This window comes from Lithobates pipiens, unplaced genomic scaffold, assembly GCF_037356315.1.
Source record: "Lithobates pipiens isolate NorthernLeopardFrog02 unplaced genomic scaffold, aLitPip1_a1.2 Scaffold_28, whole genome shotgun sequence".
NCBI classification, from domain to species: Eukaryota; Metazoa; Chordata; class Amphibia; order Anura; family Ranidae; genus Lithobates; species Lithobates pipiens.
This window is the reverse complement of record NW_027507789.1, coordinates 200,822,327-200,849,165: the sequence shown is the minus strand read 5'-3', so window position 1 is coordinate 200,849,165 and position 26,839 is coordinate 200,822,327. Positions and strand designations below refer to the sequence as shown.

The 26,839-nt window shown below is 43.5% G+C and overlaps 1 protein-coding gene across 1 annotated transcript in view; it reads right to left on the bottom strand.

The window, feature by feature from the left end:
* Nucleotides 1–26,839, bottom strand: part of CDH4 (cadherin 4) — a 1,072,466-nt gene that overhangs the window by 12,800 nt on the left and 1,032,827 nt on the right. The window contains exons 11-15 of the mRNA XM_077460271.1: nucleotides 26,656–26,798; nucleotides 21,380–21,613; nucleotides 20,194–20,427; nucleotides 9,998–10,137; nucleotides 8,225–8,389 (exon numbers count right to left, since the gene is read on the bottom strand). Of these exons, the coding sequence (XP_077316397.1) occupies nucleotides 8,225–8,389; nucleotides 9,998–10,137; nucleotides 20,194–20,427; nucleotides 21,380–21,613; nucleotides 26,656–26,798 (916 nt within the window). The remainder of the gene's footprint in view (nucleotides 1–8,224; nucleotides 8,390–9,997; nucleotides 10,138–20,193; nucleotides 20,428–21,379; nucleotides 21,614–26,655; nucleotides 26,799–26,839) is intronic.

Genomic DNA, 26,839 nt, shown 5'->3' with positions numbered 1-26,839 from the left:
AGTGGAAAAAAAAAAGTTAAAAAAAGTGCCATCCGCCCCAGTGCCATCCTCCCCCAGTGCTACCTGCCTCCAGTGCCACCTGTTAGTGCTATCTGTCCCCAGTGCCACCTGTTGTCAGTGCCATTTGTCCCCAGTGCCATCTGTCATCAGTGCCATGTATAAGTGCCATCTGTCATCAGTGCCACGTGTCATCAGTGCCACATAGTGCCATCTGTCATCAATGCCACATATTAGTGCCATCTGTCATCAGTGCCATGTATCGGTGCCATTTGTCATCAGTGCCACCTGTCAGTGTCACGTGCCATCTGTTGTCAGTGTCACGTGTCATCAATGCCACTTATCAGTGCCATCTGTCATCAGTGTCACGCGTCATCGGTGCCACGTATTAGTGCCATCTGTCATCGGTGCCACGTATTAGTGCCATGTATTAGTGCCATCTGCCATCAGTGCCACGTATAAGTGCCACCTATCATCAGTGCCACGTATAAGTGCCACCTATCATCAGTGCCACGTATAAGTGCCATCTGTCATCAGTGCCACGTATTAGTGCCATCTGTCATCAGTGCCACGTGTCATCAGTGCCACGTATAAGTGTCATCAGTGCCACGTATCAGTGCCATTTGTCATCAGTGTCACGTGTCATTGTCCAGGTGCTCCAGGTAGTCAACAAGTTAGATGTGTAATTTATGCTCCTAGAACACGTGATGGCGCTCCCTGCATGTTGGGCCTCTCTATGTGGCCAGGCTGTGAAAAAGTCCCACACATGTGGTATTGTAATACTCAGGAGGAGTAGCAGAATTTTTTTTTGGGGGTGTCGTTTGTGGTATACACATGCCATGTGAGAGAAATAACATATTACAATGACAATTTTGTGGAAAAAAATAAAAAAAAATAAAAAATCTTAATTTTGAAAAGAATTGTGGGAAAAAAAATGACAACATCAAAAAGCTCACCATGCCTCTTACTAAATACCTTGGAATGTCTACTTTCCAAAAAGGGGTCATTTGGGGGGTATTTGTACTTTCCTGACTTGTTCGAGTCACAAGAAGCAAGATAGTCCACCAGTACATCAGATGTGATCAATTTTGTATGATTTGCACCACAGCTTGTAGACTCTCTAACTTTCACAAAGACCAAATAATATCCACTAATTTGGGTTATTTTTACCAAAGATATGTAGCAGTATAATTTATGGCCAAAATTTATGAAGAAAAATTAATAATTTTGTCACAGAAACAAAGAAATATGCGTTTTTTTTCAAAATTTTCTGTCTTTTTTCATTTATAGCGCAAAAAAACAAAAACCCAGAGGTGATAAAATACCACCAAAAGAAAGCTCTATTTGTGGGAAAAAGAGGACAAAAAAATCATTTGAGTACAGTGTTGCATGACTGAGTAATTGTCATTCAAAGTGTGAGAGCACCGAAAGCTGAAAATTGGTCTGGTCAGGAGGGGGATTTAAGTGCCCAGTAAGCAAGTGGTTAAGGAAACGTGGGCTAGCCTGTCGTAACAGTTACCAAATGCAAAAATCTCCAACGTGGTTTGTAGATTCTTTATTACTTTTTAGGAAAGGACCATCGCAGAAAAAAAACCATAACACAAACAAATACTTACATCATACTTACAAAGAGTTTGTCTAAGGCCGCGTACACACGGGCGGACTGTATGGCCTACTTAGTCCGTCGAAACACATTTCAGCGGACAGTCCGCTCGTGTGTGGGCTTCAGCGGACTTTTTCAGCGTGCAGTCTGGCGTACTAAGTATTTCGGATTTTTCGAAATTCTGTCCGTCATACTTTGGTTTCAGCGGACAATCTGCTCGTCAGTAGGCTAGTTCGACGGACTAAGAATGGCGCATGCTCAGAAAGGATTTACACGGCGGAAGGGTGCATTGCTGTGTATTGGACTTCCTATTTCTAGTCCCGTCGTACGTGCTGTACACGTCATCGCGCAAGCTTTCGACGGACTGTTTGTGCATCCGTGTGTGGTCAAGTTCATTCATTCGAAAGTATGACGGACTGTCCGTCGGATTGTATGACGGACTAAGTAGGCCATACAGTCCGCCCGTGTGTACGCGGCTTAATGTAACTTTTAATACAACAGATCTGCACATAGCACGGCCGCAGCAAAAAAAAGGAAGCAGAGGGATTTGGGTCCCACAGAGGAACGGTGCTGTGCTCAAAGCTATTCTCAGCCACCCCCCAATGGGGTTTTGTTGATTCCCTCCCAGGAAAACACTAACTGAACAAGATTTGTCTGAGCTCTTATAAGATAATCTGCATCATATGCACTGTAGGAGAGGCCTGAAGGCATGTTTGTTGGAAGCCAATTAGCTGATATCGGCAAACATTTTTAGTGTAACTTTCCCTGGCTGCACATAATCATTTTCCTTATTAAATGAGACTGATTGTGTGCTAATGATAATACTGCCTAATGGTAACGTAAACATACAAATGTACAGTGTATAGAGCTATGGATTATGTCATAGTACTTACATGCTGCAATGCCAAGGGCCACAGTGAGCTATGGAGGGGGCTGGTGATTTTACCTGCCAGAAAACATCTACAACTCAAATATCTACACTAAGTATTGGGTCTCCTGCCTTTACACCCACATGAACTTTAATGGCATCTCAGTCTGCGTCCGTATTGGTCAATATTGAGTTGGCCCACCCTTTGCAGCTATAACAGCTTCAACTCTTCTGGGAAGGCCGTCCACAAGGTTTTGCAGCTATAACAGCCTCAACTCATCTATGGAAATGTTTGACCATTCTTTCAGAAGCGCATTTGTGAGGTCAGGCACTGATGTTGGACAAGAAGGCATGGCTCGCAGTCTCCATTCTAATTCATTCCAAAGGTGTTCTATTGGGTTGAGGTCAGGCCAGTCATGTTCCTCCACCCCAAACTCACTCATCTATGTCTTTATGGACCTTGCTTTGTGCACTATTCCAAATCATTTGGTGGAGGGGGGATTATGGTGTGGGATTGTTTTCCAGGGGTTGGGATTGGCTCCTTAGTTCCAGTGAAGGCATAGGCGTCAGCATATCAAGACATTTTGGAAAACGTCATGCCCCCAACTTTGTTGGAGCAGTTTGAGGATGGCTCCTTCCTGTTCCAACATGACTGCGCACCAGTGCACAAAGCAAGGTCCATAAAGACATGGATGAGTGAGTTTGGGGTGGAGGAACTTGACTGGCCTGCACAGTCAGTCAGGTTGAGTCCTGACCTCAAACCGATAGAATACCTTTGGGATGAACTTGAGCAGAGAATGAGCCAGACCTTCTCGTCCAACATCAGTGCCTGACCTCACAAATGCGCTTCATGGAAGAATGGTCAAACATTCCCATAGACACACTCCTAAACCTTGTGGACAGCCAGAAGAGTTGAAGCTGTTTATAGCTGCAAAGGGTGGGCCAACTCAATATTGAACCCTACGGACTAAGACTGGGATGCCATTAAAGTTCATGTGCGTGTAAAGCCAGGCGTCCTAATACTTTTGACAATATAGTGTAGTTTGAATGAACTTACCCTTTAAATGGCTGTGGGCCATGTAAATGATTAACACAGGAGGGGTCTTAACCGTTTTACAATTACTCCCCCTTCCCAATGGATTGCCTAATATGTCCCCACATACCCATTTTGCCCTTTGCCTATTATGTACCAGAATGACCTAAAAAAATATCAACATTTTAGTTTCATTTCACATAGATAGCTAGGAACAGAACAGAAAAACGGGAAGGTTTGTATTATATTTATTTAAATAATGTCATCTGACACATCAAGTCCATTTCTACACAATTGATTTAAAGGTTCAATAAGATCTCGTTCACACAGGCATACTACACTGTATTAGTACTGTACTATACTGTAGTAGTGTAGGCTGTGGTTGCCTGCATGGAGAAGTACAAGTGTTCCGTGCATCCCCATGCAAACAATCCCATTCATATCTATTGGGATGCAGCTGCTGCACAGACACAGCCGCTGCTCTTCATTTGACATCTGTGTGGGTGCACGGCCCCAAATGCACCCGCATGGATGTCATATTGGGAGCAGCAGCTCTGTCTGTGCAGCCGCTGCATCCCAATAGACATAAATGGGACTGTTTGCATGGGAAAGCTCTTAAAAGAGAAGTTGATGATTCCCCCCCCCCCCCCCCCCCCCAAGAATCATACTTACCTAGGTAGATGCAGCATTGTTTCAATTCTGCATCTACCCCTGCTGGCTCTAAGACTGAGAACCAAGCAAACATACACCGCTGATCACTCAGTTCTCGGAGCTCCCTGAGCAGAGAGCTGCTGACTGTCAGTCACCGCTGTCTGCTCTGCCCCTCCGCTCTTACTGGAGCGCTGGGCTGTGGAGGGGGGTGGGAGCGGTTGGCTTGAGCTCTCAGTGGCTCGCAGAGAGGCTGAGCCAGGTGGTGGTCCAGGGTTGTGGGTGGATCCGGACCATATGGTCGCCATGTTGCCCGAGCCTGGACTAGCTCTGTGACATCAGCCGGCAGCTGGCTTCAGTCCGCTGTTGCCTGAAAACGAGTCACAGGAGTGCGGAATGAACTGCACTACTGTGATCCACAGGAGAAGTACAGCCAAACGAGTTGCGGCTGTACTTCTCCTTTAACACCTCGGCATCCCCATGCAGGTAAAAACGGCCCTCGCACAGGTATACAGTGTAGTATGCCCATATGAACAAAGACTAATGCACAGACTAATCCTGGGTCAATTGTTGAAAACATTATTTAGAGGTGTAGTCATGTACCCCCATCATTTGGTTCCCATAACCCAAGGGTACCCATTCCCCCAAAACCCTGGTTAAAGCTCATCTCCAGCTTTTTTTTTTAACACCCTCCTCCTCTCTTTTTCTTCAAGCTTCTTCTGGCTGGTGAGATGATGTCACGTGTCCCCCTCTTCTTCCTCAACAGTAGCAGTGAGCAATCTCGTGTAACAACAGTTGTATGCTGCTCAGTGAGGAATACTAGGAGCACAGGCTGCATGATATCCATGAATGGGGGGGGGGGAGACCAGTGACAGCAGTAGGATGGAGTAGATCAGTGGTTCTCAACCCTGTCCTCAAGTACCCCCAATAGGCCATGTTTGCAGGTTTTCCTTTATCTTGCACAGGTGCTTTAAATCAGAGTCAATGGTTTAGTATTTTGGAAAGTTATTTTATCTTATTTTATCTAGAGAAATTCACAAAATATGGTCTGTTTGGGGTTCTTGAGCACAGGGTTGAGAATCACTGGAGTAGATCCTCTGCAGGGGACAGGGCCAGATAGAAAGTACTGCAGTGCACCATTTTGGTAAACAACCAGTGTGGTACCTGGAGTTTTGCTTTAAGAACCTCAATGCCCCGTACACACGATCGGATTTTCCAACAACAAATGTTGGATGTGATCTTGTTGTTGGAAAGACCAGCTGTGTGTATGGTCCATCGAACATTTGTTGTCGGACAAATGTTGGCTAGCAGGTTCTCAAATTTTCCACCACCAAAACCTTGTTGTCGGAATTTCCGATCGTGTGTCCCACAAAAGTTCCCGCATGCTCGGAATCAGGCAGAAGGGGCCGCACTGGCTATTGAGCTTCCTTTTTCCCGGCTCGTGGTACGTCACCACGTTCCCACGTTCGTAATTGTTGCCCAACATTTGTGTGACCGTGTGTATGCAAGACAAGTTTGAGCCAACAACCTTCGAACAAAAATCCTAGGTTTTGTCCGATTGTGTATACGGTTCATTAGACTAACAAATACTAAGTCTACTTTCACAGGTTTTGCTGTAGGCAGTGCACGATAAGACCCCCGCCTCCCCCCCATTCCGACTTTGGTCATTTACTGACACAAGCATGATATGTAGACAACTTAACACCTGACAGATAAAAAGACAAAACAATATGTGTTTATTGTAATTAAAAACATGGACTGCATTTAATATTCCTGACTTCTGCCAAATGTCTCAGAGGAAATCAAATCTCCATTTCATTAAAAATCAGGAAAGGCTTTTCTGTAATAAAAGAGAGTTGAGCGCACAAAGAAACATGATATCCAATGTGCTCTGCTGACAACATTCTGAGCGTGTCATTTATACAGAGAGCTCGAAATCAAACAATTCTCGAAATGTACATTCTATTTTGTTGAGCCAGCTAAACATCAAAAGTTCCGCTCAGCTTCTCTAATGACGTCAAATTAGTATCCAGGTCCTCAAATGCCAACATGATCTGCCTCCTAATACGGAGCAGATGGTTATAGCGATAGGATTAAATCTGAAATGGGCAGCTGTATAGCCAGGGAAGTGGTTTCACAAAGCATCCAATATGACTGATTGAGACCTAATTACAAGTCTGAATCCAAATCCCATCACATGGCCAGAGACAGCAAGTGGTGCATGTTGCAGTGGCACCCATGTTGGATGTGATTAGTTATGTTCCAGCCATTTGTATTAAAGCGGAGTTATCTTTTCTGAATTACAGTATTTCCTTTCAGGGAAATGTTATATCTGAGTCAAGACAGTGGGGAAAATCACCTTTGTACATAGTATATAAAGGATCTTGATACTTTATCACTTAAAGATCCTAAAACCCATCCAACATGTCCAATAGACACGTGCAATTAATTTTGATTTGTTTTTTGGCGATTCAGATGTACCTGAATTTCCGAACGGACATGAAAACGAAATCAACCAACCAAACAAAATCAATCAACAAATAAATCCGAAATATAGTTATAACAAAAACAAAGAATGCATTCACTGGAAGACCCCACCCCCATGTTTACCTGATATTCGGTGAAAGTCTCTCCACAAGACATGTTTAGATGTGCTTTTTTGGAATTTTGTTTTGTGCAGGTTGGCATTCATCGTGATTAACAATAGATCTACTTCAGAGGACTTTTTTTGTTTGTTTTTTTTTAAATAAAGGATTTGTCAAAAACTGTCTCTGAGATTTTTTTTAGTTTTGAATTTCTTTTGTTGAATTAGTAGGGGTACTATGCACCCCTACTCATTCACACGGTGGGGGAGTGGATCTGAAGTGCCATGTTAATGAGGACAAGGGCCTCTTCCCCACAACCCTGGCCCAGGTAAGGAGGAGGCTCTCTGGGGACCCTGATGTAAAGGTGCGCTCTCTGGGGACCCTGGTGTAAGTGGGGGGGCTCTCTGGTGATATACACACGTATATTACTGTATATACATGTGTATGCCCACCCAAGCGTATGACTTTCTTTACTACGCTGCTATGGGCTCTAGCCCCAGATCTTTTGTAGACCTAGCAACTCCCCTGCATGGGACCAATCTATTCCTCCCAACCTTCTGTGATGGGGTCCAAAATGAAACAAAACAATATTTTATGCACATGTCTAATGGCCAATACAAAAAAAAGGACCGGTGTTCATATAAACCGCTATGTTCATGGGATCAGTGGCGTCGCCAGGGGGTGGCATTTGGGGCTATAGCCCCTAGTCCCTGCAGGGGTCCCCAAGGGGGGGCTCTCTGGGGATACTGATGTAAGTGGGGGGCTCTCTGGTGACCCTGATGCAAGGAGGAGGCTCTCTGGGGACCCTGATTTTAAGGGAGGAGCTCTCTGGGGACCCTTATTTTAAGGGGGAGGCTCTCTAGGGACCCTAATGTAAGGGGGGCTCTCTGAAAACCCTGATCTAAGTGGGGGGCTGAACCCTGATGCAAGGGGGAGGCTCTCTGGGGACTCTGAGGTAAGGAGAAGGCTCTCTGGGGACCCTGATGTAAGGGTGGGCTCTCTGATGTAAGTGGGGGGCTCTCTGATGATATACACACGTATATTACTGTATATACATGTGTATGCCCACCCAAGCGTATGCCTTTCTTTACTACGCTGCTATGGGCTCTAGCCCCAGATCTTTTGTAGACCTAGCAACACCCCCTGCATGGGACCAATCTATTCTTCCCAACCTTCTGTGATGGGGTACAGGGGCACATTTTAGACAATGGGCACACCATTACCACCCTCCCAATCACACAGCCCATGGCAAAGTAAAGGGTAAGAATGACAGTTAAATAGTATATTTTCTTTATATAGATTTCCACACCGGAGCTAAAAGAGGAATATTTAAGAAGGAACGGGGCAAATAGGGGACAGTTGGGGCTATAAGATTTCATAATTTACTGTGTTTACAGTCCCCATGTACCTGAAAGTCAAAGATATTCATTAGCACACTGTATACCACTTTGGGTACCATTATACAGTAGCAATTATGTTATAAGCTCTACCTCGCTGATGAAGTCGGCAATGTCTCCTGGGTGTGGTATGACAGGTCTGATTGGGTACTGAGGTTCGGCTCCTACTGGCCTCTCATCCACCCGCCTGACACCGGCCACTTTGTTTAGGACATGGTCCAAGGTCTCCGGCTGCTGTAGTTGGCTTAAATCATAGTCCTGTTTGATGAAATGTATTGTGAATAAATGACAGAATGCTTGAGTATGTCAACAAAATCTACACAGGAATATTATTATTATTGTACAGGATTTATATAGCGCCAACAGTTTACGGAGCGCTTTACAATATAACAGGGAGAAAGTACAGTTACAATAAAATAAAATACAAGAGGGTTAAGAGGGCCCTGCTCATAAGAGCTTACAATCTAAGAGAGATACACCTTAGATTTAGTTGAATCCAGTCCAGTGGTCCTAAAACCCAACTCCAACCAAAAGATTTTAAGGTTTTGGTGTAGGAGGTGTTGAAACCTCTCTCAGGTTTGTATTTGCCGTCTGTGATTCTGGTTTCCTCTCCTCCAAAAGTGAATGCTAGGCCAGGTTGCACGGCATGGTACTAGTGTAGATTTCAAATGTTTTTAGGACTGTTGGGAGACGCTATACATTTTTCAAAGTATCTAAAGACCGGTCAATCAGTCTCCCTTTCATTCTGCCATACTGCATCAGGCAAAAGCAATAAATACTCTTCCTAGAAATGTGTGGAATCAAAGTCTAAATATGGCTACAAATTAAATATAAGGCTGCTTTAATGTGATTCTGGCAGTTTAAAAAAAAAAAAAAACACCCTGTAATGGAACAATTTACTACTCACCAAGCCTGCCATTGGTGACTACAATATTTGCTCTCTAGCAGGGATTAGAAAGCAACTAAAAGCTTCAACATTCAACATTTCCAGGTGTGTTGAATGCTCCGGTCCACCACTACGTGGTGCCTGTAAAAATGTTCTAGTGACATTGTGGACAGCTCTGTAGGATTCCGCTAGTGACGTAGTGGTCAGCTCTGCAGGGACATACTAGTGACATAGAGGGTGGAACCACAGTGTGCAGCAGGAAACAAGGGGCACCGACACACCCAGAAGCAGATGTGGAAAATTTTAGAGAACCAGAGAAGAAGGTGATTCTAAGTGCAATAATAAAATACTTTAATGACAAGGAAGGGTTTAAAACACTTACAGGATGGAAGTGAAAAACAGGCATATCGATGAATCCATAAAGTCCAGCGAGATGCCTCCCAGATGGAGAGCTCTGCTGTCAGGACCAGCATGGAATCCAGGCAACGGGAAGTGACATCAGATTGGGCGGGGACATGTTTCGGAGCATGCCCAGTCGCTCCTTATTCAAACCAAGCGGTACTCCCAGGAGGCTTCCCGCTGGACGTTATGGATTCATTGATATGTCTGTTTTTCATTTCCATCTTGTAAGTGTTTTTAAACCTTCCTTGTCATTGAAGTGTTTTATTACTGCACATAGAAGCTCCTTCTTCTCTGCTTTGTTTTTCCTATAGAGTGTGCTTCTCTCTTGTGAAGTGTTGCTGTGGTACATTAATCACATTTCAAGAGTCAGTCATGTACTGTTTGTTAAAGTCTCTTTGTTAGTCAGAGCACCCTATTCTCCACATTCCCAGTGTAGTTCTGCAAGAAAGTGAAGATTGGAGTCACTGGCAGCCTTGGCTGGTGAATAGTAGAAATGTTCTTCCCATTTTTCATTCTTTTTTAAGCAAAAGAGTGGCCTTAGGACAGTTTTGTGACTGATTTAAGTAAGGTGATGTTACCTGGTCCTCTTCTCCTCCACCTTCCTCATCATACTTCAGTATATTGTCTCGCACATCGTCCTCTGGGTCAATGAGCAGCTGCTTGGTGTGCCTCTCCTTCTCCCGGCGCTTCATCCACATGACAAACAGAAGGACCATGGCTGCAAGGAGAAAACACTAGCTCAGTTATCCACCGCTATCGATCCCTAGACAACTGTCCACAGTTCATTACCAGCGGCAATAAAGTTTTCTATAACAATTTATTTTACAGGCTTGTGAAAATTTGAGTGCCTGTTACTTTCGCTGCTGTGGCTTTGTTTATATGTCCGGCCCTGGCCAACCATTCTGGTTTTTATATAAAATCACCCAACTCAGCGCTAAAAGAGTCAACTAATACCACAATACAACAAAATGTCACAGCAGCCTTCCATAGAAACAATATACACAAACAAGTAAATATTATAAATGAGGCGCTGTAATAGCAGATATATGTGAACAAAGAATAAACACCTAAAAATGGGAAAACATCAGTCCATAATAAACCAGACATCCCAACCTTCAAAAACTTATTTTAGGGTGGTCACGCTCCGTCCCTGCAACCCCCCATTCATAATAAAATACTATAATAAAATAATACTTTAAAGTAGGGCTGTTACTGATTAAAATTTTCCTGTTCGATTCATTGATTTTTTTTTAATCGATTAATCGACTAATTTTGATTAATTATAACGCACATACAGATCCAACGACTTTTAGCTGATCTCCTTGCATTAGATTAGTCTTAATTAGTCAGTGGTAAATGTGGTATACACTATATACAATCACCCGACACTAGTTCGTTTCCACGATCCATGACTTAACTTCACAGTTTACACAAATACATTTTAAATTCAAACTGTAGCACTGACGTAAGTCATTTTTTTCCCCCACAATAGCGTGACAATCCCTTCACCTCCGGTCTAACTAATCACTCTCACCTTATGGCATGGACCCCTGTGCAAACAGGTGGTCATGCAAGCGGGTATCAAAAGGGTTGACACAGACCATAAACTTCTCTCACGTCTCCTCAGATCTCAGCAAGGATGCCAGGTTATGGGTAGAAAGAAAAGATCTAAGTGCTCACCGCTTAAGTGTAAGTTTTAATTTTTGTGTTCAAACACAAACTACTCACATAAAGATGATAAAAACACAGCATGTAAAGCCGCAAATCGTGTTAGTTCCGTAGGGCAGCAGTGGGTGCTGTCATGCGTCCTCCCCCCTTCCCTTTGTTAGCAGATGGAGTCACTTGGGGAAGGGGGGAGGAGTCCAGTGACGTTGATGTCCGTGACGTCACCGGATCTCCGACGGAACTCCCTGAAGACTCCCTGAAGACCCAATGAAAATAATTTTTATCAATCAAAAAAATTAATCGATTAATTGAGGAATTAATCTTTAATTTCCACAGCCCTACTTTAAAGATTATTAATAATATAATGCCATAATGAAATAATACTTTAAAAGATAATGTTTAAAAATGCACCCTCACTGTGCCAACAATGCAGCCTCACTGTGCCCATCTGCAGCCTCGTCAGTGCCCATCAATGCAGCCTCACTGTGCCCACCTGCAGCCTCATCAGTGTCAACAATGCAGCCCCACTGCCCATCTGCAGCCTCGCCGGTGCCCATCTGCAGCCTCATCAGTGCCAACAATGCAGCCTCACTGTGCCCATTTGCAGCGTCATCAGTGCCAACAATGCAGCCTCACTGTGCCCATTTGCAGCCTCACGCTGCTAACAATGCAGCCTCACTGTGCCCATTTGCAGCCTCATCAGTACCAACACTGCAGCCTCACTGTGCCCATCTGCAGCCTCACTGTGCCAACAATACAGCTTTGTCAGTGCCCTTCAAAGCAGCCTCACTGTGCCCATCTACAGCCTCATTAGTATCAACAATGCAGCCTCACTGTGCCCATCTGTATCCTCATCATTGCCCATGTGCAGCCTCACTGTGCCCACCTGCAGCCTCACTGTACCAACAATGCATCCTCATGGTGCCCCCATAGCTAGCTGCTTGCTGTGTGGGCACTTGAAATGAGAGAGGGGCCAGGAGTGCAGAAGAGGGACCGGAGAAGAGGATCTGGGCTGCTCTGTGAAAAACCAACTGCACAGAGGAGGTAAGTATAACATGTTTGTTTCAAATTTAACTGAACTTGAGCAGTTCTGCAAGGAAGAGTGGGCAAATATTGCAAAGTCTAGATGTGCAAAGTTAGTAGAGACATATCCCAACAGACTGAAGGCACAGTGATTCTGTTTTTGATTTTTTTTTTCATTCTGACATGATGGTGTTATAAGTTGCACTTAACAGTAACTACAGTTGAATAAAACATTATTTAAAAGTGCGATTATTTTCTATACTCACTGTAAGTATGCATATATGATGCCTAATTGGCCTCTGTGGCATTTGTAAATGACTGTGGTAGCTTGACCCACTACAACGATGGCCGCAATCTTCCAGTGCTGCGCCAAGTGGCTGCCCTTCTACATGGCCGCCATACCAAGAATGCCTGCCTTGCATTCTTCTCAACAATTGGACATGGACAAGGAGGGGTGCTGACCTCATGATCTACACCTAGTTTTGCTTTGCATTCAATGAAAAAAAGTAAGATGTTCTATAAATGATAGCCACACCAAGCAAGTGCTCCCCCCTGTGGTTACTATGCAGAAGGGCAGCCGCTCAGCATCGCCATCGCTGTAGTAGTGCTTTACAGCTTCCACAGAGGCACCAATCAGGTATCACATATGCATACTTACATTGGGCCAGCTTGGCACAATTTATCATCCCTAGAGTTCAGCTTTAAACTGCAAGTCCAGCCAAAAGGTGTTTATTGAGCTTTTGATAAGATTATGGAGGGTTAGAATCCCTTTCAGATTTTTACTGCTATGGGGCTCTATTAGAAAGATTTCCTCTCCTTTCCTGTTACAATGGTGTCACTAGAAAAAAAAGTGAGGGAAACGCTGCCATGGGAACACTGACAGCCATGAAAAGCTACATAAAGGTAATTACCGCTCCAGGTGGTATCGCTTGTGTTCACACCATCCTAGTATATAGGAGATGAAGGGTGCCGGCTCAGCAAAATCAAATGGCAGAAAAATGGAAGACAGCCGCACTCAAAAATAATGCCTTTATTGAATGAAGCTTGATCCATACATCAATCAGAGACACAGGTCCAGATGACAGTTGACGCGTTTCGCACCGTTAATGGTGCTTAATCATAGCTGAGAAAAGCTGATAGGGGTTCTAGCCTATTCTCCTTTATAAAAAATGTATGTACTGTATATTTCTGTCTGTGCTTCTGTTGCACATTTTCCCTCTCTTCCTGTTTGGCAGGGAAATCTCCCCCCCCCCCCCCCCGCAATAGCTGTAAAATCACAAAAAGGGGTTCTAATCCTTTTCCACTTTTCCGATAAAAACTTTTGGCTGGACTTGCACTTTATCTGCATTTAGCTCATGCGAAATCGCAGTACATCATAACTTCTATAGATATTGCATGAAATGAAGATAGTTTGAAGAAGAGTTCTGTGAGCTGTTCTTGTAGTAAATATCGATTGAATTTGTGGTGTGGCGAATGCCATGAATGGAGTCATTTCGATTACAGTTGGGAAAATAATTATTTGATCCCCTGCAGGTTGTGTAAATTTGCTCACTTACAAAGAAATGAAGGGTCTATATTAGTTATCATAGGTGTGTTTTAAATGATAGAGACAGAATATCAACCAAAAATTCAGAAAAAAACATGACACAAATGTTATAAATTGAATTACAGTTCAGTGAGTAAAATAAGTATTTGATCCCCAAGCAAAACATGACTTAGTACTTGGTGGAGAAACCCTTTTTGGCAAGCACAGAGGTAAGACGTTTCTTGTAGTTGGTGACCAGGTTTGCACACATCTCAGGAGGGATTTTGGTCCACTCTCCTTTACAGATCTTCTTTAAATCCTTAAGGTTTCTTGGCCATCACTTGGCAACTCGAAGTTTGAGCTCCCTCCATACTTTTTTTTTATAGGATTAAGGTCTGGAGACTGGCTGGGCCACTCCATGACCTTAATGTGCTTCTTCTTGAGCCAATCCTTTGTTGCCTTGTTCGGTATGTTTTGGGTCATTATCATGCTGGAAGACCCATCCCTTCTTCAGTGTTCTGGCTGAGGGAAGAAGGTTCTCATCCAAGATTTTTACAATACATGGCCACATCCATTGGCCCCTCAATGTGGCAAAGTCAGCCTGTACCTTTAGCAGAGAAACAGCCCCAAAGCATAATGTTTCCACCTCCATGCTTGACTGTAGGGATGGTGTCCTTAGGCCATAGTCAGCATTTTTCCTCATCCAAATACACAGAGACAAGTTGATGCCAAAGAGCTCAATCTTGGACTCTTCTGACCACAGCACTTTCTCCCAATCCTTCTCTGAATCATTTAAATGTTCAATGGCAAACTTCAGACGGGCCTGTATGTGTGCCTTCTTGGGGGGGGGGGGCCTTGTGTGTTCTGCAGATTACAATCCAGGGTGGAGTATTGTGTTACCAATGGTTTGTGTGGTGACCGTGGTCCCAACTACCTTGAGATCATTCACAAGCTCCTCCTGTGTAGTTCTGGGATGATCCCTCACTTTTCTCATATCATCCTTACCTCATGAGGCGAAATTGTGGATGGAGCTCTAGATCGAGGGCAATTGATGGTTATTTTGCATTTCTTCCTTCGGGAATAATTAGTCCAACAGTTGTCTCCTTCTCACCAAGCTTCTTGCTGATGGTCTTGTAGCCCATTCCAGCCTTATGTAGGTCTATAATCTTGTTTCTGACATCCTTGGACAGCTCTTTGGTCTTGATGGTGAGGCTTGAATGGAAGAAAGATTCTGTGGACAGGTGTGTGTTATACACATAACGAGCTGACGTTAGGAGCACCTTCTTAAATGGACAGGACTAATCTGTGTAGCACATGAGCACATACTGTAGCCAGTCTGTGGAATCCAGAATTATTGTTGGTTGGTAGGGGATCAAATACTTATTTTAGTCTCTGAACTGCAACTCAATTTATAATACCGTATTTATCGGCGTATAACACACACTTTTCCCCCTTAAAATCAGGGGAAAATCGTGGGTGCGTGTTATACGCCGATCCCCGCCATTTTGGAGCCTCTGGGCGGCTTTTAGCCCTCTTCGGCCCTTCTCGGCAACTTTTGGCAGCCTTCGGCACTTCCTGTCGGCTTTCGGCCGCCTTCGGCCCTTCTCGGCGGCTTTCGGCCACCTTCGGCTCTTCCCAGTGGCCGAAAACCGCCGAAAGCCACCGAGAAGGGGCGAAGGCGGCTGAAAACCGACGGGAAGGGGCGAAAGCCAACGAGAACGGCCGAAGGTGGCCGAGAACTACCAAGCGCCGCCGAGATACACAGAAAATAAAAGCTCAAAATAAAACAGACAAGGCTGAAAATGACACAGACAAGGGGACAAGGCTGCAATGGTGGACAAGGCTGCAATGGTGGACAAGGCTGCAATGGTGGACAAGGCTGCAATAGTGGACAAGGCTGCAATAGTGGACAAGGCTGCAATAGTGGACAAGGCTGCAATGGTGGACAAGGTTGCAATAGTGGACAAGGCTGCAATAGTGGACAAGGCTGCAATGGTGGACAAGGCTGCAATGGTGGACAAGGCTGCAATAGTGGACAAGGCTGCAATAGTGGACAAGGCTGCAATGGTGGACAAGGCTGCAATGGTGGACAAGGCTGCAATAGTGGACAAGGCTGCAATAGTGGACAAGGCTGCAATAGTGGACAAGGCTGCAATAGTGGACAAGGCTGCAATGGTGGACAAGGCTGCAATGGTGGACAAGGCTGCAATGGTGGACAAGGCTGCAATGGTGGACAAGGCTGCAATAGTGGACAAGGCTGCAATAGTGGACAAGGCTGCAATAGTGGACAAGGCTGCAATGGTGGACAAGGCTGCAATGGTGGACAAGGCTGCAATGGTGGACAAGGCTGCAATGGTGGACAAGGCTGCAATGGTGGACAAGGCTGCAATAGTGGACAAAGCTGCATGACAAAGCTGCATATGACACTGACAAGAGTGCAATGAAGGACAAATACGGTATTTGTATCGTGTTTTTTCTGGATTTTAGGTTCATATTATGTCTGTATCATTTAAAATACACCTATTATAAAAATTCTAGACCCTTCATTTCTTTGTAAGTGGGCAAACTTCCAAAATCTGCCGGGGATCAAATAATTATTTCCCCCACTGCATATGACAGTAAGGTGCAGTGATAGGCTCCAAGGACATCTGATCACTGCACCAGATCATGGCAAAGTTCTGACTCCTTATAGTATCTAAGAGTAACAGATCAGATTGAAAGGATTTGGTGTGCACAATAGAATGTACAGAAGACGCCAGCGTGTTTTATAGTAAAGCCATGACACTGTGTTTCTTTCTTTTTTTTTTAAGCAAACTAAATTCCCTAAAGCAAAAGACTAAAACAGTAAAAGCTTTCAAAGTGGCTCAGCATCACCCCACAATGAAAGAACATCTCCCAATTACCCTTCAAACAGAATTAACTTCATGTGATGCTCGGCTCCTGGATTTTAAACAAACATGAAAGTTAAACGTATGCAGAAATAACAAAACGCACAGGCTCGGTGATTATTCTCTGTTGCACTCCATGCTAATGCTTCCTCTTGATTATGGTCACCTTGCTGCCAGTGTTGAGTGATTGGAATAATTTTGGGTATAAATGACAACGTCATGACATTGTGAGCTCCAGCAAGGAGAAAACCAAGTGCAGGCAAGAGGCCTCGAGAGGTGCTGATACTGCCACCTCTTTATGATAGGAAATAAACACTAAATCCATCCATATCTGAGAAGAAGCTTAGATACGTAGAAGAGTGATGGTAGAACAAGACCAAGTGTTCCATCAAGTCTGTGCAGCCAATATATAGCAGCTCATGGCTATACAGTGTTTCAGGGATATGTCAACCACAAAACTGGCTGAACAGGATTATCAATCCTTTTGCAAGGAACATGTGTATTTCAACAACGTATGTTGCCACTTGCCTGGTGTATAAAAAGAACTTATGAGGGTAGAAAAAAAAGGAGTTGGCCTGTAATAGAAGGTACAACAGATTCCAGGGATGAGTTGGAGCAAGCATGTGCAAATCAGGGGTTGCGATTTTCTTTATTCACTGATCAGCCTCAACGTCATGACCACTGACAAGTATCAATTATCTCATTACAAATAGATCTGGAAGAGGGTGGGATATATTAGGCAGCAAGTAAACAAGTTGTCTCTGAAGTTGATGTGTTGAAAGCAGAAAAAAATGGGCATCACCGTTTGTTGTGTATGGAGCTACGTAGCTGCAGAACGGTTAGGGTGCCCATGCTGACCCGTGTCCACAGCCAACAGCACCTACAATGGGCACGTGAACATCAGAACTGGACCATGGAGCAATGGAAGAAGGTGGCCTGGTTTGATGAATCCCATTTTCTTTTACATCATGTGGATGACCAGTGTGTGTACATTGCTTTCCTGAGGAAGCGATGGCAACAGAGTGCAGTATGGGAAGAAGGTAAGCCGGCGGAGGCAGTGTGATGGTTGGTGCAATGTTCTGCTGGGAAACCTTGGATCCTCCCATTCATGCAGATGTTGCTTTTACATGTACAACCTACCTAAACATTGTTGCTGACCAAGTAGACCCCTTCATGGAAACAGTATTCCATAATGGCAGTGGTCTCCTTCAGCAGGATAATGCGCCCTGCCACACTGCAAAAATGGCTCAAAAATTGTTAAGAAACACAACAAATGTGAAAAGGTGTGGGGCGGTTGGATGAATGATAGTTCTACTACTTCGGACTGTTTGTTGGTTATTGGTACTGTGGGAAAAATTCTAAATTATATGCAGGCCTTGGTGAGCACCTGGCCCAATAACTGTTGAGATCCCTGGGGTGATGTGATTTGACTCTGTAAATGTGTGCTTTATTTTCTTTATGTACCTCTTTATCAGAAACTGGTCACTAGTATTGTCTGGAGCTGCATTTAGGGTTGCCACCTCATCCCTTTAAACCCAAACACATATCAATTACAGGGGTTCTGTGGGTGATTAAGTTGGTAAATAAAACTCACTTGGTGCCTTATCTGCATTAAATTAGCCACAAAACCTGTGTAATTCATATGTGTTCGGGTTTAAAGGGATGAGGTGGCAACCCTAGCTGCATTGTTCATTGGCGCTGGTGCATTGTAGTGCTGAATGTTTGTAACTTTATGTAAAATTTCAATAAAAAGAATAAAAAAATAAAAAAACAAGTTTGAAGTGTTGACTTGGCCTGCAATATCTCCAGATCTCAACCCAATCGAGCATCTGTGGGATGTGATGGGAAAAACAATTACAAACCATGGAGTGGCCACCATACAACTTACAAAATAATCTGTTACCGATGGCTTGGTGCCAGATACCACAGCATACTTTCAGGGTCTAGTGGAGTCCATGCCTCAGTGGGTCAGGGCTGTTTTGATGGAAAAAGGGGGACCTACTCAATATTAGGTGGGTGGTCATAAAATTGTGGCTAATTGGTGTATAAGCACAGGCTGTGTTCCAGGTCTGCTACTCACTAAATCCCCATACACAATATTAGATTTTCTGCAGATTTTTGTCTTCAGGTTTACCAACCATATAATATGACATCAAACCCTAATGCCCCATATAAATTATTGGACTTTCCGACAAAGAAAATTGGAATTTTGTTCAAAGGTTGTTGGCTCTAACTTGTCTTGCATACACACGGTCACACAAATGTTGGCCAACAATTACGAACATGAGAACGCGGTGACTTACAAGACATACAACGACCCGAGAAAAAGGAAATTCAATAGCCAGTGTGGCTCTTCTGCTCGATTCCGAGCATGCGTGAACTTTTGTGCGTTGGACTTGTGTACACACGATCAGAAATTCCAACAACAAAGTTTTGTTGGTGGAAAATTTGAGCACCTGCTAGCCAACATTTGTTGGTGGAAACTCCGGACAACAAATGTCCGATGGAGCATACACACGGTCGGACTTTCAGCCAACAAACTGACATCCAAAATTTGTTGTCGGAAAATACGGATGTGTGTACGGGACATAAGAGTTTCAATTTGTATACAATCAGGCAGGCCCTTTCACTACATGGTTTTGGTAAATCTGAAGACAAAAATATGAAGAAAATCTCATAGTGTGTATGGGGGTCTAAGGATGAGCTCAGGCATGTTCAGATCTAAGTCCGAACCTACCTGAGCAATCCCACCAGGAAGCTGTCACTGTCCTTGGCCAATCCTAAGTGGCTGAGAAATTCTCCACCCTGCAGCCGCATGTATTAGTGCAGCCTGGGGTGGCCAGGGATACCTTGACTGATCATGATTGGCCAAGGACATCTTCCTAACGGGATTGCTCAGGTAGGTTCGAACTAGGATCCAAACACACCTGAGCTCATCCCTACTCACCAACTAATTATAGAAGGATAAGGAGTGTGTACCTTTACAACTAGTTTTCTACATGGGTTACCTTTCAGGTAGTTTGTGCTGTATTAGGTGATAGTCATGTTGTCTACCATGAACACTCTCAGCTAGTGTATAGGCTGGGCGTGATTTTCTTTGGCAGCCAATCTCTATCATTTTCGTAGAGAAGACTGGCATCTGGACTGGTTCCACTAATTGTCTTCTTCATGAACATGAGCATGTATCCTCACATACTGAAGAGCTGATCACCAAAGCTTGTATGTCCATCTACAATCTCCAGACAATTGGCGGGCGCTCAGAGATTTGTTTCAAATTCGATCCATGAAATCAATAAAATTAACCATCAAGTGATTTTTCTACTCGATTGGATACCATTTGGATGAATAAGTGCTGGAGAACTTTGTTGATATGACAGATGTGATCTGAAACCCAATCTGACCGTGTGTGACCAGCCTGAGGCTAGCATTACACTACCTGCCACTTCTTATCTAATGTGCACATAGCTAGGAATTCTCAGAGACATCTAGGAATCCGGCTTATTCCTCTCGCATCTAAAGTAGCTAAACAATCCCGAATGTGTGCGTCAGGAGCAAGTTCTCCGTTCTATAAGGCTTTGTAATGATGTTAGCAGACTGTATAATAATACAACCTAGGATGGAGTTGAATTGCAGAAAAATAAGCAATAAAGACCAAGTAAGATACTCTACTCACATAGCAGGATGATAATACAGATGAGGATGGCTATAATCGCTCCCGTCCCCAGGCGTGTTGCAGCCACGGCTCCGATTGTGGTACAATCTCCATTCTCATCGCAGGGACAAACTTTCACTCTGATTATTGACGTGTTATAGAGAGGGGGGTTTCCTGAGTCCGTCACAATAATGGGAACTTCATACACTCCCGACTCCAAGTAACTAATCTGTAGACTCAGCCTTGCGTAATTTCCTGCAAAGACCACAAGGTGGTGCCATGACAAAACAAGTCATATCGAGTGAAAAGCCCCGTTTCCCTCCCCACCATTGGTACCTGGTGTGAAATGTTTTCTATTATACTGAACTGCATAAAGGTTAATGAATCTTTTCTATGCACCATATAATTACAAGTGCGATTCTTAGCCTTTTTCCGCTCTAACCCAAAGTATGTGTCCAAATCCATTTTGTGACCTGCAGTTCAGCTTTTAATTAAATACTTTTTTTTTTTCTTACTGCTTAAGAGTGATCAGCAAATGAATTTTATCGTCATTAAAATGTATAATAGGTAACTTTTAGACATTAGAACAATGTGAAGCCTCATCATCTATGGACAGAATATGTCTTTTAAAAGTTTAGTAAGTTAAAAACAATGGAAAAGTCTACTTGAAAGCAGAAGGTGCATTCTCCTACAACTAGTGTTTTAGTTTAGGACATTTGTTAATGGCGTGGATTATATATTGTGTTTTCTTTCTCTGAGTTATCATAATTCCATTATCCTAAGAAAAATAACACAAAATAAGACATTTTCTACTGCTGGACATTCCAATTATAGCAATATTAAAATGAGATGAATACTCCATTTTCCATAAAAAGCTGGGATGGGGGGGGGAGACTTCATCCACAAAAAGGGTTCCCCATATCCCACCAAGTCCAGATTTTCTCTGGACAGGGATCTGCAAATACAAATTGTATTTATGCCACCTGCAGGTGAAACGTTGCCATTGCAGTGCAGCTGCTTACATTTCTTTGTCAGTGGGCAAACGTACAAAATTAGCAGGGGATCAAATACTTTTTCCCTTTACTATATATATATATATATATATATATATATAGATATAGATATATACATATACACACACATTTCTGGAGCTCTTATTTAACATACAGATTTCACACAGCACCTTGGCCCATCATCTTATTCCTACCATTGATCCTGGTAATGGTCCAGTTCCTCCTAATGGTTGAGGGCACAGTTGGCAGTTCAAACACAAATGGGTCTCCGCTGGGTTTGCGGTCCACGTCAGTGGCAGTAATGTTGATGCCGTTTGAATTGAGCCTCTCGCAGATCTGGGCCTCTTTGGGAACCAGCTCAGGAGCATTGTCATTAATGTCAATCAGCTGGATCTGCAATGTTCCAGTGCCACTGGCAGGGGGCACTCCTGTGGGGAGGGGGGTGGAAAAACATGAAGGTCATTCTGTTTTGCTTTTTCCTTATTATGAAACGTCTAATAATTTCTGCATGAATAAAGATATAAAGCACTCTTTGTCTAATAAAATAAGCTATATTTTTTTAAAATAAGGAAGTGCTGAAAACACTGAATGGTGTATAATCCCTTATGTACATTTTTCAAAAGAACATTATAATGTTCTAAAATTGCAGGAAAGGAAACAAAATCAAATAAGAGGTTGCCTTTTGAGTGTAATGGTTGCTTAGTACTCTGGGGTGAAATTTTGTCTCTTATTTTTTCACAGGCAGTCTGCCTTGTGGGGTTTTTAGTTTTCCATACCTTGTAAAGAAAGTTATACTCAGTCATGTCCCCATCCAGGTCCTGTGCTGTTTATAGGTGCTGAGAAACACTAGTCCAGCGCTGCAGATGGTCCCTCGCCGGCGGTCCCCTATGCAATGACATCACTACTCTTATGCCCCGTACACACGAGCGGACTTTTCGACATCAAAGGTCCGACGGAACGATTCCGGCGGACTATTCGATCGTGTGTGGGCTGCAGCGGACTTTTGATTTACAAAAATCCGACAGACTTTAGAAATGGAACATGTTTCAAATTTTTCCGCCAGAACTATCGAAAAATCCGCTCGTTTGTATGCTAGTCCGACGGACAAACAGCGACGCTAGGGCAGCTATTGGCTACTGGCTATGAACTTCCTTATTCTAGTCCGGTCGTACCTCATCACGTTCGAATCCGTCGGACTTTGGTGTGATTGTGTGTGTGTCCAAGTCCATTCATTCGGAAAGTCCGTCAGAACTCTGTCAGAACTCCGTCAGAACTCTGTCAGAACTCTGTCGAAAGTCTGTCGGACCTAGTCCCTCGAAAAGTCCGGTTGTGTGTACACAGCATTAGGATCCTGAGTGGACCCCGCCAATAGAAAGTATCCACATCACGTGGGTAGTGACGTGGACACCTGAAGAAGAGAAGATTCAGCATTGGAGGATCACATGACCATGGTAAGTGAAATTGGCATTTTTTTTTGGAGGGGGGGGGGGGGGGGTAGAGATGGGCAGGCAATAAGAGCAGACACACAACTTTCTCATCAGAGATTTAAGATTACCTTTATTAGCTAAAAAAGGTCTATTCTGTGCCCTCCCTGACTTAGTTTCACTTTGTTCCCAAGGAATGACAGTGGAATGGCAGTTCTCTTGGCTTAGCCATGAAGTCATTCTGGAAAGGTACACCTCAGTATCTAATTGGTGAAATGAAATCAGAAGGGGCTCAAAAGAGGCAGAATTCCAGGTAATTAAAAAAAAAAAAAAAAAAGCTCTGTCCCGCCTCCCTGCACTTTAAAAAAAATTCTTGTTATACAGTTTACCCCTTAAATCCAGGAGTTCTTTGGCTGTTCATGTGATGTCCTGGGGGTCCTCCTCTCTGGCAGCATTGGTCAACCTTCTGTATTGCAGAGAATGCCACCATCTTCTGTTTTGTGCTCTGAGCCCAGGCCAGGGTGGTGACGCACCCCCAACAATTATGTCCATGGCAGTCTAGGCACATAGGAAGTGGTTTATATGACAATGGCCGCCATTCAACCAGGTTGAGGACCAATGGAGTGCAGTTTCTGCAGGGAGCAGCTCTAAGGACATAGCAAGTGCTATAAACTTGAAAGTGCTGGGCTACTCATTAACTTTATTTTATTGTTTTTTTTTTTATTATTATTATTTATTTATTAAATTTTTTCTCATTCCAAATTTCACATTTAAAAAAAAAAAGAAGAAAGAAAACATGTATAACTTTCAATCAATACATTTTATCCCTCTCCTTCCCCCTCCCCCTCCTACCTCTCGTCATGGTAAATTCTATATATTTTCCTTCTTTAATAGCTTATTACCTCTGCTCTTTTTAGGTTATTATTTCGACATACCGCCAAGTCTTCTTAAATTCCTGCCAACATTCCCATTTATCCATTGATCCCTCTTTTCCCTCTTCCCCACTAAATCTCAAACTCTCCAAATAATATGTTCCTTCAATAGCCAAAACCCATTCTATCATTTTGGGGCTTTCTTCTTCTTGCCATCTTTTAGGGATAAGGCTTTTTGCTGCATTAAGCATATAGGGCACTAATGTTTTGTTATATTGTTTCACTGATCCCTCTGTTTCGTGGAATAGGCATATCCACAGATCTTCAGGTACAGTTTCTCTAGTTATTTCCTTAATAATTTGTAAAATTCCTTTCCAATATTCTTTAATTTTAGAACAATTCCACCACAGGTGGGCCATTGTTCCTACTACCCTACATCCTCTTCAACACTCCTGGCATTTCTCTGGTTGGTATTTTCCAAGTTTATCTGGTGTTGCATACCACCTTGACTTTATTTTATTGTTTAATATTAAATTTTTTTAAATATTAAAATGAACTTTTGTTCTGCCTTAAGTATAACTTTTGCTTTTAAAAAGCTTCAGCTTAAATATATTCCTCTCATTCACTCATCAGACATTCCGGATACACTGGAGGTGTCATTTGCACTTTCATACACGTGAAACTCTAGCCTGTAACCTTGGCATGTCCTCTCCCCCCCCCCCCCCCCATTCTTTTCCTGATTCTTGCCCTCCTACTCCACAGCCAAGAGGTCCAAGGCCTGCTGAAAGCCTCAGGATTATGAATATGATGACGCATTGATTACTTGTTACTTAGTAACCAACAAATGTCTATACACACAAAACAACGAGGCCTTGTCCTTATATGAATAAATACCAGACAAAAATGGCCAATATGGCAATAACAGCTAGAAGCCCTCTTCTCAGCATCACCCATTCAGTACGGCTCTTTAACCATAACAGTGTGACCACATTGTCTGGGCCTCTTGTTATTAATCTAAACATACTCCTGATATTGCTTGCATTCTTGTGTTTAGCATCCCTCCTCAAGTGCCTTTAGATTGTCTGGACCTGCTATGAACAAAACATCTAGAGAAGAACAGACTTGAGTTCGCAGCACTCACACAGCTCTCCGCTTTTCTTCTCACAATAAAGTCATACCTACTATATACTGTATGTGCTAGACAGCATGGCCTTGTTATAATTCTCACTTCCAGTGATAAGCAAGAAAAGCAACAGAACAAGTGGCAACATTTCCTGGAATCTTCAATTCGTCCTTCACAAATGCTGGACACTTGACCAAACACTTCATCCCGAAGCGGCTTTCTTACTATCACTGAGGGTGGAGGTTATTAATGGAACCTTGGGGGTGTAAGTCTGATTTACTTTACTTAAAGCCAGTGTCTTTTTTGCAAGACACTAATATAGACACACCTTTTTGGTAGAAGTTCTGTCTTTAGCTAAATTATTTCCAACTCTCAGCCCATCTAAGCTAAGCTACACTAACCTCGGACCCCAGCTGCCTAAATTCCTTGGTTGTACTTCTTCCAGATTTTTCAGCATATCCAACATATATTCAGTACTGGCCACTGAGTCCATATTGCTATGAATGTGGTCATATATCAAGAATGGAGATCCTCAGTATATAGCTCCATTCAAATCAATGGGGACTCGGCCAGCATTGAAGAGATGTGTCAAACACAAGGCCTATGGTCCGAATCGTTTTCATGTGGATCTCGCAGCCCCCCTTTTTTTCAAAAGGAATGTGACCGCCTCCCTTTGGCTCTTGCCCTCTGCTCCCTGCTCACAGTGAGAGACAGGCCTACACTTCCGGGAGGTACTAGAGTCAGGCCAGGTATGTGAGATGTGGGGACATTTTTTTGGGGGGGGGGGGGGGGTGGAAGAGAGGAGGGCTGTGGAGGGAGAGTTGTGCAAAGGTGGGGAGATGGAGGAGAAAGGTGCAGAGGTCAGAGTTGAGGAGTGGTGAAATGCAGAGGTCAGAGCGGTGGAAGTGAGACGTGGACAGCCTGTGTGACAGCTGAACCCTGCACACTATGCATATTGCAACCCTAAACCCTATACTCTGTATGTAGTGCACTCCTCAACCGGACACTCTGTATGTAGCGTACTCCTCAATCCTACACTCTGTATGTAGTGCACTCCTCAACCGGACACTCTGCATGTAGCCTACTCCTCAACCCTACACTCTGTATGTAGTGCACTCCTCAACCCTACACTCTGTATGTAGTGCACTCCTCAACCCGACACTATGTAGCGTACTCCTCAACCCTACACTCTGTATGTAGTTCACTCCTCAACCCGACACTCTATGTAGCGTACTCCTCAACCCTACACTCTGTATGTAGTTCACTCCTCAACCCGACACTCTATGTAGCGTACTCCTCAACCCTACACTCTGTATGTAGTGCACTCCTCAACCCGACACACTGTATGTAGCGTACTTCTCAACCCTACACTCTGTATGTAGTGCACTCCTTAACCATGCACCCCTTTACTTTGCATTCTGTGCATAAGACACCCCTGAAACTGCACTCAGTACATAGAGCACCCTTGGACTATGTTCACTATGTACATAGCACAATACTGAACTCTGCACATAATTTACACCTGGTATTTATTGCCCTTTTAAGATGATCCCACTGTTATTGCAATATGGCCACACCTACTGTTCCATGCAATTCAGTGGGGGGGGGGGGGGGGGGGGATAAGGGGCTGGTGTTCCTGTACCTATGCTCTGAGAAAAATGTATAAGGTCTCACAGATACGAGCTGCGATGAAATTGAGTTGACATGTCTGGTCTTAACATTTACTGGAGTGAAAGAAAAGTACAAGCTATATAGTCTAAGAACTGACTTGGACTGTCACCTTTTTGGTGGTATAAGAGTTTTATTAACACTTGCAAACATGTTTAATAAAGTAGTAAAAAAAATATGATGATATGCAAAGTATTCTAATATACAGCAGGCATTTACCTGAGTTTACTGAAGTCAGACCAGTGAACAATGAAATTATCATTGCTTTCTGCACCACCTTATTAGAGAAGCATGACTTCATCTACAACCTCCAGATACATCTCAAATGTGATTAGGTTTGTTTGGTGTCACCCCTGGGATAGTTTGGTAGTCTGATCACTCACCGTTGTCTGTGGCTAGGAATCTGGCTTCATAAATGTCATCTTTCACAAAGGGCGATTCACGGTCAAGCACGGCGGTGGTAAACACTTGCCCGTTTGTGGCGTTGATGGCGAGCCAGTTTGCTGGGTCGTACAGCTTAGAGTACCTACAGGAGATAAAATACAAGGGATGACCTGTGGTGACTGT